The sequence below is a fragment of the Lampetra fluviatilis genome, chromosome 20 (genome assembly GCF_964198595.1).
Source record: "Lampetra fluviatilis chromosome 20, kcLamFluv1.1, whole genome shotgun sequence".
Lineage (NCBI taxonomy): Eukaryota > Metazoa > Chordata > Hyperoartia > Petromyzontiformes > Petromyzontidae > Lampetra > Lampetra fluviatilis.
This window is the reverse complement of record NC_136294.1, coordinates 8,494,915-8,514,233: the sequence shown is the minus strand read 5'-3', so window position 1 is coordinate 8,514,233 and position 19,319 is coordinate 8,494,915. Positions and strand designations below refer to the sequence as shown.

Genomic DNA, 19,319 nt, shown 5'->3' with positions numbered 1-19,319 from the left:
CTTTAAATATATATTTGTTTCAAATATCTGCGTGATAACTTCTAAGTCACTTTTCAAACACGGGTCGTTGAACGAGGCACTGCGAAGAAACTGTGGGCTTTTTGTGGAGGTGGAACGAAAGGAAGTGAATAAGGGGAGAGAGGAGCTGGAAAAAAACATAGCAAGAGTTGAAAAAAAAGGGCCGGTTTCAGAGTGGGTGGGCGCAAGGCACCCGGTTTTGTTTGGATGCTTCACTGGAAAACACGCAGTGCATGTTAGGATCAACGTGCTGTTACTCTAACTTTACTCTGGGCTCTCTGCCCTGGTGCAAACGCTCTAGCGCAGGGGTCTGCAACCTTTAAGACATAAAGAGCCACTTGGACCCGTTTCCGAAGGAAAAAATAAACTGGGAGCCGCAAAACCATTGCAACATTTAAAACAAATATAACACTGCATATATTGTTTCTTACCTTATTGCTATATACAGGATCGTGCAGTCAGCTGTCAATCTGAATAAAAAAAGGACTTTTTCACTTAACAATGTAAAATATATTTTTGCAAATTAATAGCTAAATTACCTGGTTAATGGGATTTTTGCTCCTGAACCTCAGTGCACAGTGTCTGCACATCAGGGCTGTAAGACGTCACCTTCATTTTCACACAGGCTTGCAAGCTGTCATCTGTGAGGCGTGATCGATGTTTGTTTTTAATATAGTTCATGTTGGAGAAGACCTGCTCACATACATATGTGGAGCCGAAGATCGACAGGACTCCAAATGCATACTTTTTCATGTTTATATAAGTGTTGGGGATGGCATTCCATGTTTCGAATACAAGTTTGTCCTGTTTGGGAAGGTTTTCAATATCACTCCATTTATGATTCTGAGCCAGAATGGCCTTCTGACGGGCAACATCCTCAAGAGTAGCGGTCAAACATTTGAACTTGGACACCCATATATCTTTGTCGGCTATATCGGCCAGTTCCATCTCAAGATCAGGTTGACTTACACCTGCAAATGCAGTCATATTCAATAGGGATGGATCGATCGCCAGGGGAGTGACAGGGAAGGATAATGTCGTTTTTTCCTCTCTGAACTCACAGAATCGTTTCCCAAACGAACTTTGCATTGTGGTGATTGCAGACTTGAAATATTCCAAATTTATCGTATCATGACTTTGTTTGAACTCTCTCAAAGAGGGAAAGTGAGACAGTGTACCTCTCTGTAAATCTTTGACAAACACTGTCAACTTGTGCTCGAATGCCAAAACCTCCTCCAGCATGTGCAGGGCTGTGCCTCCTTTCCCCTGAAGGGTTGTATTTAGCGTGTTTAGATGTGCTGTCATGTCTACCATAAAATGTAATTTTTCCAGCCACTCTGGCTGTTCCAGCTCAGCAAAGGTGAGCTCTTTGCTGCCCAGGAAGGTTTTTACTTCTTCCAAACATGTGACAAAGCAACGGCAACGTTATTGCCTGTCACCGGGCGGGCAGTGTGGAGCGGAGCGGCGACCTGTCAGCAGCGGCAACGCCACAGCAGGTGTCACAGTGCGCCTCCTCCCCTCGCTAGCATCCGCCCCGGAGCCGCGGTCAAGGTTCAAAAGAGCCGCATGCGGCTCCGGAGCCGCAGGTTGCCGACCCCTGCTCTAGCGCAAGTCTATGCATAGCAACTTTGTGTAAATGACTCGCATATAGTATTCCCGAAAAGGCTACCTTATTATCCCTTTAAACGTACGGCGTAGTATGAACTGTAACCTACTGTATTCATAACATTTTCCAAAGAGAAAAATCACAGCGAGCAATCAGTTACTATTGCAGTCGTTCATATTGGAATGTTTGAGCCTATAAGATTCCCTCAAAGGCTTACATTCTTTTGAAAAATTTGAGAGAGAAAAAAATACCTGGTTTGTTACAGGAGTGAAATAAATAACACGAATGCAGAATTGAGCTAACAAAAATGTTATCCCGTTTTTTTCTCTGCATAGTTCACTCATTCATTATGCAGTTGGCTCACATGGAATGCTCAAAGCATACATTATACATGCAAGTCAGGCATTGTAAGTGGAATTTGGAAGTTTGTGTGTAAGATATCCCCGGTTGGTGGGAAAGAAATATAATTATGATTACGAGACATTTTGCAAACCCGCTTTTCATGTTTATGAAATGATGCTGTGAGTGCAGTGGCCACGAAAAATCATCATCGTCATCAGCCATGATCGTCATCAGCCATGATCGATCCAAGAAGTCTCCATCTCTCACCGGGGGCTTCGCAATGCCAAACATCCACCTAGCTCAGTGGTTCTCAACCTTTACTGCAGCCTTGCCACTCTTTGGTTCTCAATCGTAATTTTTTAAAATAATGTTACTAAATACATTGGGGTTTGACGTAAGAAAATTGTTGTACGTACGTGTCCGTGCTTAATTTGTGTTTCGATTATTTACCTTCTAAAAAAAAAGGTGGCCATGTCTCGCACCCTCAGAAAGGGCATATCGCAACCCCAGGGAGTGCGTGCACCCCCCAGGTTAAGAAGAACCACTGGACTGTAGCTCCTCCTGTACACGAGCTGATTTCCCCGGTGGATTATCATCTTGGGCGTGTTCCATCCTCTGAGCACTCCATCATTGGTCTTAACAATCGGCCATCATCCCTTCAAAGTGGTGTGCTCTGCTTAAGCACATTCACTCACCCTTCTTAATCGACAACAGGACAACCTTACACCCTTGCTTATGTTCTCTAATCCACGTCTTCCTCTTCCACGCTCTGTGTAATTCCAAGCATTCACCTGTCCATGTGCTTCTCTGTACACTTTTCATCTTTTTTGTTACATTTCTTGTGTCAACGTCCATATTTTTCCAATATATTTCTCATGACAGGTAATATAAATTGACGAAAAAAACATTCGTCTATCGGGACATCATTATGTTGCTATTCTTCAAAAAGTTCAGGTTTACATCATCCCTACAATGTGCTGTCATGCACCTTTTGATTTAATTATGTTGCTCTCGGTCTTTTAATTTAGAAACCTTAGGGCCCCAGTAAACCTTGTAGCTTGACCTTGTTAAAATCCGAAGGGGGGCTTGACCATTGAATGCTAAAACAAACTTTCAACAAACGCTCACCGGTGCTACAAACGATAACACTCCGCTTTTTCCCATCATGCATTCTGCTGCTGTAGCTCTTACCGGGGACGCCGTAGACTATAACGATTTCGAAAGGGGGGGGGGGGCAGGGGATTGAGCCCTTCTGCAACTCTAACCCCCAACACGACGAGGCTGCCACCGGTAAAATGAAGACGCAGGGCACTAGGACCGGCCAGCCTCACACAACAGCCATGGAGATGCAGCTGCCGCTGGGGGAAAATCCAATTCTGAGAAAATCGTACAGTGTGCGTGTGTAACCGCACACTGCACATGAACACTGGATTACGCAACGGTGGCTGGTTGGGCCGTGCAACCCAAAGCAAGTGGGACATTTGCGGGGGTGGGGGGGGGATCTTCCGCTGTTGGTGTGGACTAAATTGAGTGACATTTCGATGCTGTCAAGCCGGTGGAAATTTCGTGAACGCGCGCGGGCAACACACTCGGCACGCACGAGCACTCTGCCGAAGCGCGTACACTGAACAATAAAAAGTGGCTGATCCGCATGCCGCATGCCAGTGTGCTCGCATGTACACGCACTCGAAAACATACACCCTAGGTGCCTGAGTGCACGCGTGCACGTACACAACGCAGGATTCAGGAAAGGGAATGGGGTGTGGGAGATGAGATACGGAGCTAATGGGTGGGGGGTGGATGAGTGGATGGGTGGGTTGTGTTGGTGGGTGGAGGATTGGGTTGGTGGGTGGATGAGTGGATGGGTGGGTTGGCGTGTTGGTGGGTGGAGGATTGGGTTGGTGGGTGGATGAGTGGATGGGTGGGTTGGGTTGTGTTGGTGGGTGGAGGATTGGGTTGGTGGGTGGATGAGTGGATGGGTGGGTTGGGTTGTGTTGGTGGGTGGGTGGAGGATTGGGTTGGTGGGTGGATGAGTGGATGGGTGGGCTGGCGTGTTGGTGGGTGGAGGATTGGGTTTGTGGGTGGATGAGTGAATGGGTGGGTTGGGGTGTTGGTGGGTGGAGGATCGAGTTGATGGATGATTGGGTGAGTGGGAGGAGAGGGATGGGAGGTAGGAGGTGTCAGAGGGACGGCAGACAGCATCAGGCTGTGGCAGCAGCAATGGTCTTGAAGCCTGAGAGCAATTTCTGCACCCAGTGGGCCCCCAGGACAGAAAATACCCAGGCATCTGTTGAGGCAGCCTGCACATGTGGGACGGTTTAGGCTAAGCTCACCAGCCTCCCAGTTCTCTCTCCCATTTCCCCCAGCGCTATACATCCTCGCTCCAAACTCCCCTTGCCCAGGACCCCCCCCCACCCCGCTCCAACCCTCTCTCCTACCCCACAACGCAATGTTTGAAAAAGCTTCGCTTCTACCTTACTCGCCTGGTGGTGAGCATCTGACATGCACGGCTTTGAAGACAACTGTTTAAGAGCATCAACAACGCCCCCCCCCCTCTGTCCCCCGCTCGACTTCACGCTGCCCAAGGTCGCTTGGCACCGCTGGGGAGTGTGAACGCCCGCACGGCCCGGAGCTTCACAGACTGGATTGTATATGGGTCAAGCTGCAATTAATGTCGCGTTTCGCCCCAACAAAATATTTGTTGAAATAATGAATGAAATACATGCGCGCACACGTGTCTTATTTTGGCAGACGACCTCAACATATCCCTACGCAGTTTCACGATCGCTCAGTTCCACAGAAACACAGGCTCTCGTAGGTATCCTGGGACGGAGGTCAGACGTGTAAATTCTGCGATGAGTAATTACGGACTATATGCTCAGATTAATTTCTAGCGCATGCTCGGACGGTGTAAATAAATAGTGCTCAAATGATACGGCATCACCCTTTATTAAATCTGAAACCACAATTTGTATTGGCAAAGCGGAGAACATCTGTCTTGCAATGAGACAGCATGGGCGACTGCAAATGAATGCCAAACCACTGGCAAATGCAAATGAAAACCCTCGGGAACATTTTTAATATTTCAATCAAAAAGCCAGCACTGCATAACTTTACGTTATCTTTATTTCTCATTTTTTTCCCTCCGCGTAAAGTTCACGTATGGCCCGAAGGTAAGTAGAAACGTCGACGTGTTTCCTAATAAATAAAAACATGCTAAAAGTACACTGGTAATAAAGCTTTACCCACAATAACCAGGGTGTTGTCGTTAAAACGGGACGTCCACTGTGCTTAAACGTTACACCGTTTATTTTTGCACATTCATAAGCTTACATACTCGTATACTTAACAAAGGAGAAACTGGTCTCTTGGGAAATATTGTATCAGGGCAAGTGATTGCTGTTCGTGAGCACCTCTTAACGTTGGAATGGCACATGGGCAGTGTACTGTGGCCAACAACATCAACAACCTGGCCTCCTTTGCCTCCCCAGTGCAAATGTTGACACATCATAGCATATACTAATTTTCGGCTGAGTTATCCTACAAGTTGTCCAGATACAGCCCAGCAGTCACAGGTTGGCAGGTTTGTAGTGCTGTTGTGTACTTGCTGTCAATACGACCCAGCACACTCTCTGACAGTCACGCAATCACAAATACACGGAAGAATCGTAGGTGCGTGGGTTCATATGTGGAGCTGAAATTGGATTGAGAAAGAAACGATTCAGTCAATAACTTCAGTGTTATCCCACTTGTCTCTTCTGATAATCCAGCACCATGTCACGACGTTTCCCTGTTGGCCATATGTCTTGGAAGATATAGGAGTTATCCACACTTTACCCCATCACACATGACTTGTCGAGTCATAACCATCTGTGGTGTACACATTATACTGGCTGGATACAGGTGCGGGGGGGGGGGGTTTAAGAAAGATAAAACATAATAAAATAATTTTCACGACGTTTCAGCCACAACGCAAGCAGCCGTCCTCAGGTGGAGAACAGGTCTGTCGAGAAGACAGAGTCTGAATGACACACCCCAGGCTTGGAGCGTCTATGTAAGCTGGGATGGAGGGGGGAAGAGCGCCTTGACAAAATAATTTGCATATCAATAGGAATTTAGCATAGTTATGGGAAATGCAGATATGCGATTAGTACTGTTTGTGAAATGCGTAGGGGGTTTTGCGGGGGTTTAAAGTCATATTATGCCATTCTACGTGACTTTACTGAAAGAACCAAGACGATTAATCCCTGCAGTCACGAAAGCTTTAAATCGGGGTTTACGAAATTTACACCATCGTTTTTTATTCTGCGTGTGTTTTCAGTGTACCGACTCGTACCGCAGTATGCACACCGTGCCTTCATTTCACTACCGTGCCTTGAGAGTGCAATTCTAAATGGGCCAGTGTTAAAGCAAACTTCAACAGGTGAGATCAAATTTGGGGAGACAGAGACTATGTATGTCACCCCCGTGGTCGTTGATATTGACAGGACACCACACAATGTCCCACGCTTAGAAAAGAATGTCACGGATTCTTCGTTCCTTCTTTCAGCGAGTGATTAGACAAGGCGAATAGCTAAACATTCTCCCCGAGGGTCCACGGCACATAGGAACTTGGTACAGTATTGTTGACAGTGGCTGGGTTTGCATTAGTGAGAATGTTATGGACAAAATAAATCAGCTAATGTAAATGTATTCCAACGCAATGCTAAATATTTCCAAATACCGTGCACAGTACTGTATACTAAAACTAAACTAATTTATTTGTATTTTACCAGGTAAGGCCCACCGAACTGTATAGTTATTTTTCAGAAGAGGTCTGGCCACAAACAATAGCTCAACGAAGTGGCTTATCACGTGGAAATTTATAACAGCCAAATAGTCTAAATGCATGTTGATTCTAAATGTGGAGGAAAAAACCGGAGGCCCCAAAGAAAAATCCACACGACCACGGGGAGAACTTGCAAACTCCAAACACAAAACTGGTGTCAGGGTCGAGATCGAACCCACGACCTCCTGTATACTAGGTGAGGTAGTTAACATCTCACCACCACGGCACTCTCTAACATGTCAAGCCACGCTTTAGAATGTCAGGGCAAATTGCAAATGTTGGTTGGAAATTAGTGTCCAAAAGCCAAAGAGTTAAATGTGCTAGACATGTGTGGCACAAGTTTAAAGTAAATAACAAAAGCAATTTATACATCACTGAGGACAGCGGATGTGAGTTTTTAAATAATCCACCCACAATAATTTTACAAAAGTGTATACACAGTATTGTATAAAAAAGAGTCTACAGTATTTTAAAACCCACAAGTTTGACGAATTCAAAAAGCGGGTTATTGTCTGCCAAAATGACAGTTCATGCCACAAGTGTCTCTTTGTTCGAATATGTTATACCGCCAATACTGAGCCAAGCCGATCCGAGCAACACCAAGTATTAGAATGTGTCCTCGCTTGCAGAACAACTGTATACAGGAAGCAGCAAATCACGAACACGCAAACACGAGGATAAAAAAAAACCCACTTGCGTCTCGCAAAAGCACACACAGCCGTAGGTGGGATGCGCGTGTAGCCAGATTAGCTGTGCTCCCTCCCTACCGAGAAACCCCAGCGAATGCCTTTCAACAGCAGCCTTCGGAACCCTAATGTGCTCAGTGTCAAACTAGATCTGGCCTATCCAATTGTTTAAGTGATCGATTACGCGACCGATTATCAGTTTGACTTACTCGACTCATTGGATAATGCGAAACTAGCTGGAGAGAAAGAGATAAAAAACATCCTGACCTTATTTGACGAATCGACATCACCAAACTCGTCGGAAAAAAAAATGAAACTGGAAGACGAAAAAAAAGTGTCACCTTCGTGATGGGCACGGCATAATCAGCCACGTCACGCAGGCCGTGGCTTGCCTTCATCAGGCAGGCTGTAGTTGCGACGACCATTTTTAAGGAGGCCTAAGTAATTGATCACCAACAAAAGTAGTCGATTGATAGTTAATTAATTGACTTCATCGACAAGTCATCTGAGCGCTAGTTCACAGTTAGAGGGCACGCTTCCAGGTGGCCCCTCATTGTGGGTAACCCTGCACTTGGTACCCTGGTAACCAGCGCTCTCATCAGCCATAACGCTCACCACGTGCCACTGACCCTGCAGACCAAGCAGAGGTCGCAAACGGGTTTTAATTCCTTACCCGTACCCGTACCCGGCCGCACCAGGGTCGCAAATGGGTACCTGTACCCATACCCGGCCGGGTACGGGTACCAAGTTCCCTACCCGTACTCTACCAGAAATGAGTGACAAACGGTTACTCACCAGTGACTCACGGCCTACCCGTACCAGGCCGCACCAGGGTCGCAAACGGGTACCCGTACCTGGCCGGGTACGGGTAGCCGGGTATCGGGTAGGGTACGGGTATCGGGTACCCGTTTGCGACCTCTGCTTGTCACCCTGGTAACCAGTGCTCTCATCAGCCATAACGCTCACCACGTGCCACTAACCCTGCAGACCAAGTGTGCCTCCTCACAATCGTCCTGTTGCCCTTTTTGTACAACAGCCGAGCTCAGAATTACGAAGTGTTAAGTTCAAATCCTGGCCAGGGTCAACGCAACTCTTCCTCTCTGAAAGGTCAATCGAATGAACATTGCAAGGGGAGCATAATTGTCGGGGCAAAGTCAACAGTGCTTGTCCCAGTATGAATGTTCCCCACCATAGGAACTTGGAATTTCCACCACTGCATTAACACCACTCATAGAGATGAGCACCAACCAACGCTCATTTGAACTTGGGGACAAATTTGATTATATTTACGACTTCTATAAATATAATACAATTTACAATCGGTGGCTGATGTATAAGTAAATAGTGTTTAGTAATAAAAATAAAATCTAACATTACAAATTAAAATAGACGCAAAATGGGTGCTAACCCCACTTGATGCTGTTAAGTAACCACTGTATATAACCAGCTTAATGTAGCATCCAGAAATAGCTGCTGTCCATACATATACACGTTTGTTTCTATACATACGTGCTCAAGGTGTAATCTGAAAGGTTAGCTTAATAGACAGCATGTCACGCATGGAATTCGGCTGCACAGTGTTTAAAACCAAAGTAAATACTCATTCGCATAGATGTTTAAATCACTGTGAAAAAGTGTGTGTGTAAAAGCCTAATGCCAATTATATAGCAACAGCAATAGCAATAATTTACCCGGTAAAGCCACAGTTAGACTCAAAAACGGTGTATTTAGGAAGGTGCTGTATTTAATGTTTCCCGAATTCCATTCATGACTGTTGGCTTCTGAGATCTCATGAGATTGGGCACATTTATGGCGGTTTGGTCATATCCCTCACTGAGTCTCAATTCTCATTTTCAGGTGAGTACTGCATTGGAATGTTTGGCCCAATCCACTCATGAGTGGGCCATATAAAATGTGTTTGTGTGTATGACAGTGGGGAGCGGTAGTTTAGTGGTTAGCACGCTGCGCTATAAACCCAGTGATCCGAGTTCGATTCCCACTCACGGCCAACTCCATTGACGAATATCTGAACCAGTCCTGGGCCTCCCCTATGTTGACTCAGCCTTAAACAAGTACCTGGCAGGATGTGTAAACATTGCCACTGGGAAAACAAAGGTGGCTGGGCGTGGTGCTTGCCACCTACCCCCTTGTATGCTGTGCTGGCCTTGATAGCTGTTCACTACTAACACTTGCCCCAATAGCCTGCTAAGGCTATACGGGGGGATCTTTGTATCTTTGTATCTTTGTGTATGACACTATGACTGTATAGATTGATACCGGCTGTCATGGCCATGGATAATTCGTCTTACTAACATGTAAGTACAGAAATGAAAATGGAATATGAATTCAAATGAAGAGTGAACAGTTGTACACACAGTGAATTATACAAATACTGTACTGAATGTGTAGCTCGTTCACAGTTCATCCTATACAGACTGTAATATGCATTGCACGTGTGGATGTATTGTGTCCATAATGGTCATGATTTTCATGTTTTATTCTTGGTGCATGGCAACGTGTCATGTTATATGCAGTCTGACAGCAAAATCATATATGCTGGCTGCTGGGTAATTTAGGAGCATTGCTGGAAGATTACGTAATGTCTGTGCTTATGTTCAGGAGCGCGGGAGTTCAGTCTGCAGAGCTGCAAAAGAGTTATTAATTTATATGAAAAAAATAGTTTTCTCTTACATTTCCTCCCCCTTTTTTTGGAACAAAACTTATGAGCCATTTTCCTACAAGAACAAAACGCCGTCGCTATTAGCCCATGCTATAGGCAGTAATGGGTTCATTTTACGAGATGCTCTGATTCATCGGTCATGAAGGGACTTTGGAATTGAGACATATGCAACAGCTCCAAATGTGAAAATGATCGACAGCCAAGTCTGAACCACAGCTGTGGCTCGGCTCAGAGGCCACTGAGGTTCTGTCTTTGGTGGTCTCTCAGCAGAGTGAAGCCTCCTTTGGTAGCTGGTGCCAAGTCACTGGTTCTGGACCCCAGATAAATTTAATTCCAGCCACATCCATGTTCTGAGTGCTGAAAGCAAGAAGATGAATTTCTGAGGGAAATGCACTAAATGTTGTGAATTAGAAGCATAATGATACATCGATTAATCATTTTAAAATCATATTTCTTATGCTCACGAGAGAAATATGTCTGTTTAAGAATATAATACTTTTGATTTGAATGTTTTAAATAGCTCACGTGATCCGAACGGCAACTCGATGTGCTGCAGTGCACCAAAACGTAAACTAAAAATATTCCTGCATCAATTCGTGAGAATTCATCAAAATGCAAGGGGGGTGGGGTCGGGGTGAACTTTTACAGGATTAGTGGACATGCTTGTGACTCACGAGATAACAGACTGAACTCTGCAGTCACCATCCAAATAGCGGAGGGGTATTTTTTGTTTAGTTATTGCTGAAATAATTTAAACCCAGAACACCTTTTAAAAATAGACATTTCTAGCCTCTTTGGGCTTTAAGCTAGTTTTAAATAAGTGGTTGGTAAGCCAAAACCGGTAAACCAGCAACCGTTTTCAGAATCAATTACCGGTTTCCGAAAGTAAGGAACGGGTAATGGTATCCAGCGGAACTTGAGTAAACGAATGCACTGATTGGTAATGCGCGAACATATAAACCTCACGGCGTGTGCGACGCTCGAGTTAAAAGGTGCAGCAATTGCAATAATTGCTTGCTCAGGCCACTGCTGGTAGAATAGCCACCAACTAAGGGGTGCTCCAGAGGGTATTTGGTCTAATCTTCCACGATGACCCGACGTGTCGGTTAGAAGTCGGTGTAAAATCACACTTGACCACCCCAGCACACGTGACCTGGCAAACGGCTGTGATGCACGAATTTACACTGCTCGGTGGACAGAGAGGCGGTTGGGGTTGGTTCATGGAGGGGGTTGAGGGCCGAGGGATTTAAGAAACGCGCCCATTGCTTCCACGACCGTGCCACCCGGCGTTCAATTCGAATCGGTGTCCTCCCGGATTGCAAGTCCAGTGTGTGAACCATTACACTGCGGCAACAGCAGTGAGCACTGGCTCAGTCTGCAAGAGCATTTGGAATGCACCATGGCTAAAAAGCAGCGGGGGGGGGGGGTGAATTAATAATTAATACAAAGGCATGCACAGTGACGACATGGGGTGCATTGGTTAAACAGTAACTAGCTGCATTATAGTTGACACATACCACACCTCTATTCAACAATGGGACATGCCTTTTTTGAAACGGAAAAACGGGTGTATAAGTGGTTATCCTATGTGTTGATGTGATTACACTGAGCACTTTGCAGCTGCTAACAGTGCTACTATATACCTGTAGATGGCCATGCCTCAGCTGTTCTTGTACAACTAGCTTTTTTTCCCGCCCAAGGACGGGTGTATATTGCAGTTTATCTGAAATATTCAACAGAAAAATAGTTCAGCACATGATTATTAATGAGGGGGGTTGCCCCATGTGGAGTGACGTCACCCGCTAATGGTTATTGGAGAGGGGTGCAGCATGTGGAGTGACGTCACCCTCTCATGGTTATTGGGGAGGGGTGCGGCAGGTGGAGTGACGTCACCCGCTAATGGTTATTGGGGAGGGGTGCGGCAGGTGGAGTGACGTCACCCGCTAATGGTTATTGGGGAGGGGTGCGGCATGTGGAGTGACGTCACCCGCTCATGATTATTAATGAGGGGAGGGGTGCGGCATGTGGAGTGCGCGACCTTCTTGTGCGTTAGTGTACAATTCGACGCGGGCATGAATATTAATGAAGGGGGGGCGCTCTTTTGCAGTGACGTCACGCACGGATGTAGCACTGTGTTGCGTAGATTTATTTTTTACCGTCACTTTCTGTAAAGAAACGTCATATTTGAAGCGACTTTGCGTAATAAATAATTTAATTTAGCTCGACCTTCCTCCACCCACTCATGAATATTAATGAGGGGGGGTGGGCCTCATGTGGAGTGACGTCACGCGGGGGGGGTGAGCCTCATGTGGAGTGACGTCACGCGCGGGACGGACAGACATTTCTGGGTGATTATAGTAGGTAGCCAAATAAAGTGATGTAATAATACCTACTTCACATACTGCCAAGACTTGCAGGTGAGATTAACATTTTTTTATTACAGCATAATCAAACCGCAGTGATAGCAGTGGATGTTGTACCAAAAGAAATATCTTCGGATGGCTTGAAATACTAATAAAACACTATGTACAGTCCCCTACACATGCTTAAGCATGACTTGCACCGCACTTGTTACGGGGCTTATTTTACCATACCTCACCACGCTGGTCAGTGCAAGTTGTTGAAGTGGGTGGGGTTGTAAGGATCAGTTTCCAGTAACATTAGCCATGTATGAGAACCAAACTCAGGTCACCTGATTCATTGTGCAGTGCGCTAACCACTACTAGCACTGCTCTCACCATGCCTCAATACTTTTTAAAACAACTTTGTGAAATAATAACACGTTTTGTGCACACCGAAGGATATTTGTTTTACCCAGGTGAGCAATAATTTGGAGAGGATGTGTCCATTTAACAATGCAGTCACTGCGTTTGTTTATTGGGCCACAGTCCATGAAGTACACCTGCAGTCATAAATGGCCTGTGTTCAGGACTGTTTTGGCGGCTTATTAATTCAAAACGGCACAGCACAGCGGTTAGCGTATTGTGGGCTGTGAACCTGATGACCGGAGTTCCATTCCCAACCATGGCTAGCATCAGTGGGGAGTTATATCAGAACAGGCCCTGGGGCCCCCTTTTCACCAACCTGATTTTGAACAGCGTGGTGATGTATGCTCAATCAACCACCGCGAATGTCAAAACGTTGGGAGAATTTCATCCAAGCAGTGGTTTGACTATTACATTTTTTTAATTTATGGATTCATGAAAGACTTAAAAGCAGGCACACGAGAAGAGAATTGAATAATGTAATATATTAATCTGCAGTTTCACTTGCCTGTTCAGTGGGCTTGGAGAGTGGAGAATATTAGTGCATATCAGTGTGGAATTACAGTCTTTGCCACACTGCCAAAAATATGGTATGGCTTAAGATTGATAATGAGTGAATGAATTAGAAAATATTTATCCAATATCCTCATGTAAGCCATACAGCAGCTACTGTGTAGTGCCCAGTCTCACATTTCCAGTGGAAACCGGTTCAATTCCCGGTCAGTGGCTACATTCTATGTGAGTGCTTTTTTCATCTCCTTTGGCCCTGGCTTCTCAGCACTGAAAAAAAGTGCAGAGTACAGGAGTCAGTTGGTAGTGCCTGCAGTGCATAGGTTGACGGTTCGAATCCAACGGCTGCCCCAGTTATACCTGCGGGTGTATTCACCGTAAAAAAAATATGCGCAATCTGCTCCACAGAGGATGTTAAAGATCCTGTGATGTCAATGACAAGAGTCGGCCATTGTGTGCCACGGCATCATAGTCCAACTTTTCAAAATTAGAGAAATTACCTGTAAATTACTTAATTGGAATATACAGTACATGGGAAATATCGACCACGACTGGAAAAAAAAATTGGCAGGACCCTTCTGAAAAAGAATGAGACTCAGTGAGGCTCTAAATATTTTGATTCTGAATAATAATAAAAAACCCACTTTGCCAAACCCATTTGGCAAGCATGCCTCATGTACAAGGCAGGCTCTCTGTTTAAAAATTGCTTGACAAGTGACAGAGGATAGCCGTTCATATATTTTTTTCACATATGTATTTGTGTCGCCGTCGTAGGGAGTGTTACGATTCGCCCCCCCTCCCTCACAATTTAATAAACTGTCGTGATTCGAGTTCGCGATTCAATTAAAGGGTCGATTCTTGTCGAACACTGTTGCTGCATGCAGTGACCTCTACTGGTGAGACGGAGTCACGTGAGACTATTGTATTAAACACGGATTATTGTGCGATTGTGAGTAAAAGTATCGATATGAAGCGATGAAATGATGTCTTGTTACACCCCTAGTAGTCTTGGTACATTTTCTCCATGTAGCTGCACATGTATGAGTATTGACGGCAGATGTTTGCCCTGATGGAATGTTAGTCGCAAATGTGTATCCCTCATGCAATAATTTGCCTGCCAAAAATCAAACTCTGATCGCTGCTTTATCCAGACGTGTGAAATGTTTCTGTGAGATAATCTCATTATTTGCAAATTAGCGTGATGGCAAACCAAAATTATTACAAACGTAGTGTTTTTTTATAAGGTGCTACCACAGCACTGCATATTGAGGAACAAATATGCTGATTCCTACCAGAGTCCTCCAAGAAGTCTCAAACGCATTAGTTGTTACGCTTTGTTGGCAACAGTTGTATTCATATCCCTCGATTTATCAGTTTAATTAGGACACATTTGTAATTTATTTAGAGTACAGGACTATTATAAAAAAAAACCTCATCAACATTATGTCAACAGCATAACAATAATGGACTCTATATCCAGGGAAGCCTCACTGAGTCTCAAGACTCCTTTCCAGGAGAGTCCTGCATTGGGATGTTTGGACAATTCCATGAGTGAGTACTTTGGGCATGATCTCAACTGATTTCACGTGACTGTAAGTGGCCAAAACATCAACATTGAGTATGTGCACAGCTGTGTACACTTTATTACTGCGAGCATACAAGGCTCTTCTTCTTTCATTGTTTCCCCCCCCCCATCTACATAATTTAGAAGCCCACCATGACCCCACATGAAATGCCATCACGAGCAGGACATCATGAAGAAATGGAGAAAAAATGCCTCAGTGGGGAGATTTCAGAGACAAATTCTCGATTTACTGCAAAAACAAGCATGTGTGTGATGTACACACGAGCAGGCACAGTGCAAAGTGACCACTGTCAGTACAAATACGTTTTCACCCGCAGGTGAATTTAGGTGACATCACTCAGGTGATCCACTTTGAGCTAAAATGAACATTGCCACTGAAGGCTTATAAACAATTTGTATTCATTCACAAAGGGCAACAATAACCTGACAATTCATAATGCACACTCATAGCAAGGAAATCCCAGTGCAGTCATTCTCCAGGATTGCGTAATTCATTTCCCCTTGCCTTGCACTCTTTCAGCCAATGCGATGTGTGCGGTACATGTCCAGGCCCAGCTGTTAATTCTGATCCACTGCTAGATTGGGACCTCGTCGTGCCGAGTGGGTCGTAAGGGGGTTTTTCTGACCATACTTCACCACGGACGACGAGGTTGGGCAGCAGAGGGCAAGCCCAGCAAATTCCATTTGTTGTACTGTACTGTTCTCCCGCGCCTATGTTCCTCACATTCAATCCGCAGTTTTGCATGGACGTACAATTTTGACCTTTAATGTAAACGAGTTCAATGCATATGCTGTACAACTTTTTTGACTTTTGAAGGGTTGTTTTTCACTCGACTCAAGTGCCAAAGTTGTGAATTACCCGTTTCGTGAGTCAAATACAAACATTTCATTTGTAACCCTATAACAAAAAAGCGCCACATTTACCAGGCCCACAGAGCGAAACGAAATCTCCAAATCCAACTCAGTCAACTTCTTTGCACACTTTCCCTCTCTCTCTTTGCCGCGAAGACCGAAACGTCCGATTTCTCGCGAACACGTGGAGGTGAGTGCTTGCTGATGCGTGCGCGTCTGCGTCGATGTTGAGAAGCCCTTAGGGCACATCACGGGTGCTGGCGGTGTGGAGATGGAGATGGAAGGGGGGGGGTGGAGGCATGTGTCGGTACTCACTTTCTTGCGAGTGAAGCGATGCCTGAGCCTTGTCTCTGAGCCCCTAAATACATCTGTAGGCATTTGTCCCCGTTGCGGAGAGCGGGCCGGCAGGAGAACACGGCTTCACGGGAGCGGACGGGGCTGCGCGAACATGGGGGCCCGGCCTCCTGCAGCTGCTGCCCCCAACAGCCCGGGCCAGCGATGCCGAGGAGGCGACAGTCCTTGTCCCCCCGTGCCCCGTGGAGGCTCCTCCTGTCCCCCTCGTTCCACGCGCAGCCCCCCGCGACCACGACTGCTGCCCTGGCTGCAGGGGTCCCACACGCTGTGGGGAGGGGGGGGGTCTGCTGTTGCTGCAGATGATGATGAAACTACTGTGAATGACAATTGAAGATGCTGCTGTTGCTGCTGCGACTTGCTGATGATGATACTACTAATGTGAATGACAATTTAAGATGCTGCTGCTGTGACTTGCTGATGATGATACTACTACTGTTAATGACAATTGAAGATGCTGCTGCTGCTGTGACTTGCTGGTGATGATGCTACTGCAGGTTGACACTGATGATGCTGCTGCTATTACTACTGCTGATGATGATACTACTACTGTGAATGACAATTGAAGATGCTGCTGATGCTACTACTGATGATGATACTACGGGTTGACACTTATAATGCTGCTGCTATTACTATACTGATGGTGATTATGAAACTACTCCTATGAATGACAACTAAAGATTCTGCTGCTGCTACTACTGATGCTGTCCACACCTCCCTGAAGCCTAGCACCTACACCTACAGGTTACTTACTAACTACAGGTAGGCCGATTTAGCATCTATTGGCTTACTTCGCAGGTAGATACGGACCGACTTAAATCGACAAAGCACCTCTACCGTACAGAGATCGGCTTAGCGTTTAAACCGATATACTTAGCAGGTCCACCCAGACTTTACACTTAAATACATAGACTGACTTAGCAGCTAGACAGAATTAGCACCTACACATGCTAAGCAGCTGCGCGTATCCCAACAGGTCAGCGAGTACACAAAAAGTTACAAATGGCAGAAAGTGTAAACACCTATCCGGGGCTACGTAGACTGCAAGCATGTGCACATATGGGCTCGAGTCCTGGTTAGCATGATCTCAGGGCCAGCCACTGATGAACACAGGACCGGCTTAGCAAGCACAGGTCAAGAGCCTCGGACGCATAGTCAAACGCAAGAGTTGGTAATCACACCCGGCTATTACTCAGCAGACGAAAGCTTCAACAATCCCGCACGCATAATGAATAATCAACGACGGTGCCTGTGAGCATGCAATGACGTGCAGTGCGAACTCGGCAAATGATCACACACAGACCAAGCATGCACGACTGCCCTACAGTACCTGATAAGCTACAGACAGCCAATGTCTACGACTACTACTGCCCCCGTCGCATACGGCACTTGACATGAACTTAAGTGACTACTCCGGCTTGTCTCTAACCCAGCACACGCGAGCCACCCATTCACAAAGTTTCGCAGTCTCTGTCACCCAATGAGACGTTAAGAGCACGTGGCAGAGACGAGGCAGAGGGCAGAGCAAGCGGTTGCTCGACGCAACTCAATTAACACGCGCGCACGCCTTCGCATCAGTGACAACCTCTGCCTTCACTCGTGATGGTCAACGCTGAAGTGCGCGTTCCGCAGTGAGCCAGAGAGACAACTTGTCAAGAAGCCTTCCCGCAGCGATTACATAAAGCAAGCAGCCGGCTTTTCAATAGGACGTGGGGCACGCCTGTTTACTGTATTCTCGGAACTCACAGGGACGGGACGCCTCTTATATATGACAAATCGCACTGAAACAACTGGATGACGATGATGATGGTGATGATTGTGGCTACTGCTGTTCGTTGTGGGTGCACGGCTTACTCCCGCTATCGGCGCAGCAGAAGCGGCAGAGCCTGCAGCAGCAGAGATGATGATATGCCGCCTCCGACAACACACAGCACACACACAGAGAGGCGGCAGCCCTGCTCGCTGGACTCACGCACACTCGCGACGCTGCTGCTGGAGACTACAAATGTTGTCAAAACTGCAGCCCCCGCCGCTCATTTGCCACGGCAGGAAGGAGAGAGAGAGGAGAGGCTCTCCACACCCCCCCTCCTCCTCCCCCCCAAAAAAAGTTGCGTTTTACAAGGCGGGGACGGGTCAGATCTGGAGCCTGCAGCACGGGCGGTGTCCGGTTACAGGCAAACCCACCCACCCACTCACCAGCCACCAGCCTTCACTCCCACCGCACAGCCACACTCTCTTAACCCCAGCATGCCCTCCATGGCCCCCTCCTCCCCGCCTCCCTGCTCCCTCCCTCCAAGCGTGCTCACTGCCTCCCTCCCTCCATCATCTCCTCCTCCCTGCCCCGAATCTCTTTGGTCTTTTAGCTGACCAAAATCCAAGTTCCTCGTGGCTGAACCACTTACCCCCCCTCCCCCCCGACTCCAATTCGTCGTAAATATATCTTCAGATAATACTGCCACGCTATGTTATATTTCTATACCTGCTAAGCATATATAGCGTGCTGTGGTACGTAATTACAACCCCTATTGGTCAATCCACTGCTGGACAATGGCATTTGGTGATTATTTGGCCCAGACTGCACCACGATAATGTGGCTTGCACGCAAGGGACCAGTCGCAGGTCGTGTTTAATGTTACACTTGAACAGCGTCGATGTTATTACATCACCCCTCTTGCAGGACAGCTAACAAATGCGTTGCATCGATTCGCAAGCACGTCGGGTAGAGATCTGTAACTGTTGGACGCCAAAGATAAATTATTCCGGCTGTTTATAGCAGTTGGCGAGTGATGTTGTAATGGCGTTATCCATGACACTGTTTCGTCCGATCTGCTTGTGTACAAATTGTACCGTGGAGTTTACACATATAAGCTGGCTTTGTGGCAAAAACGCACAGCTTGAATAACAGTGTACAATTATTACGTAACAGGGTCTGTCCGTATCAGTAAGTATTTCTTTGCCAGGCAGAACATCAATTCCTGTTTAACCGCGCAGCTGTAATTCCATCTCCTTGCTCGAGATCTTCCACTTTACCTCTGTGACTGTCTCTTCCCCATCCAGTTCATTGTCCACTTACTACTCCCCGATGGCATCTTGAGA

General features: G+C 46.3%; 1 protein-coding gene across 1 annotated transcript in view; it reads right to left on the bottom strand.

The window, feature by feature from the left end:
- Positions 1-16,924, bottom strand: part of COL24A1 (collagen type XXIV alpha 1 chain) — a 158,703-nt gene extending 141,779 nt beyond the window's left edge. Inside the window, exon 1 of the mRNA XM_078865719.1 lies at positions 16,188-16,924. Within this exon, the coding sequence (XP_078721845.1) occupies positions 16,188-16,240 (53 nt within the window). The 5' untranslated portion in view covers positions 16,241-16,924. The remainder of the gene's footprint in view (positions 1-16,187) is intronic.
- Positions 16,925-19,319: the final 2,395 nt, after the last annotated feature.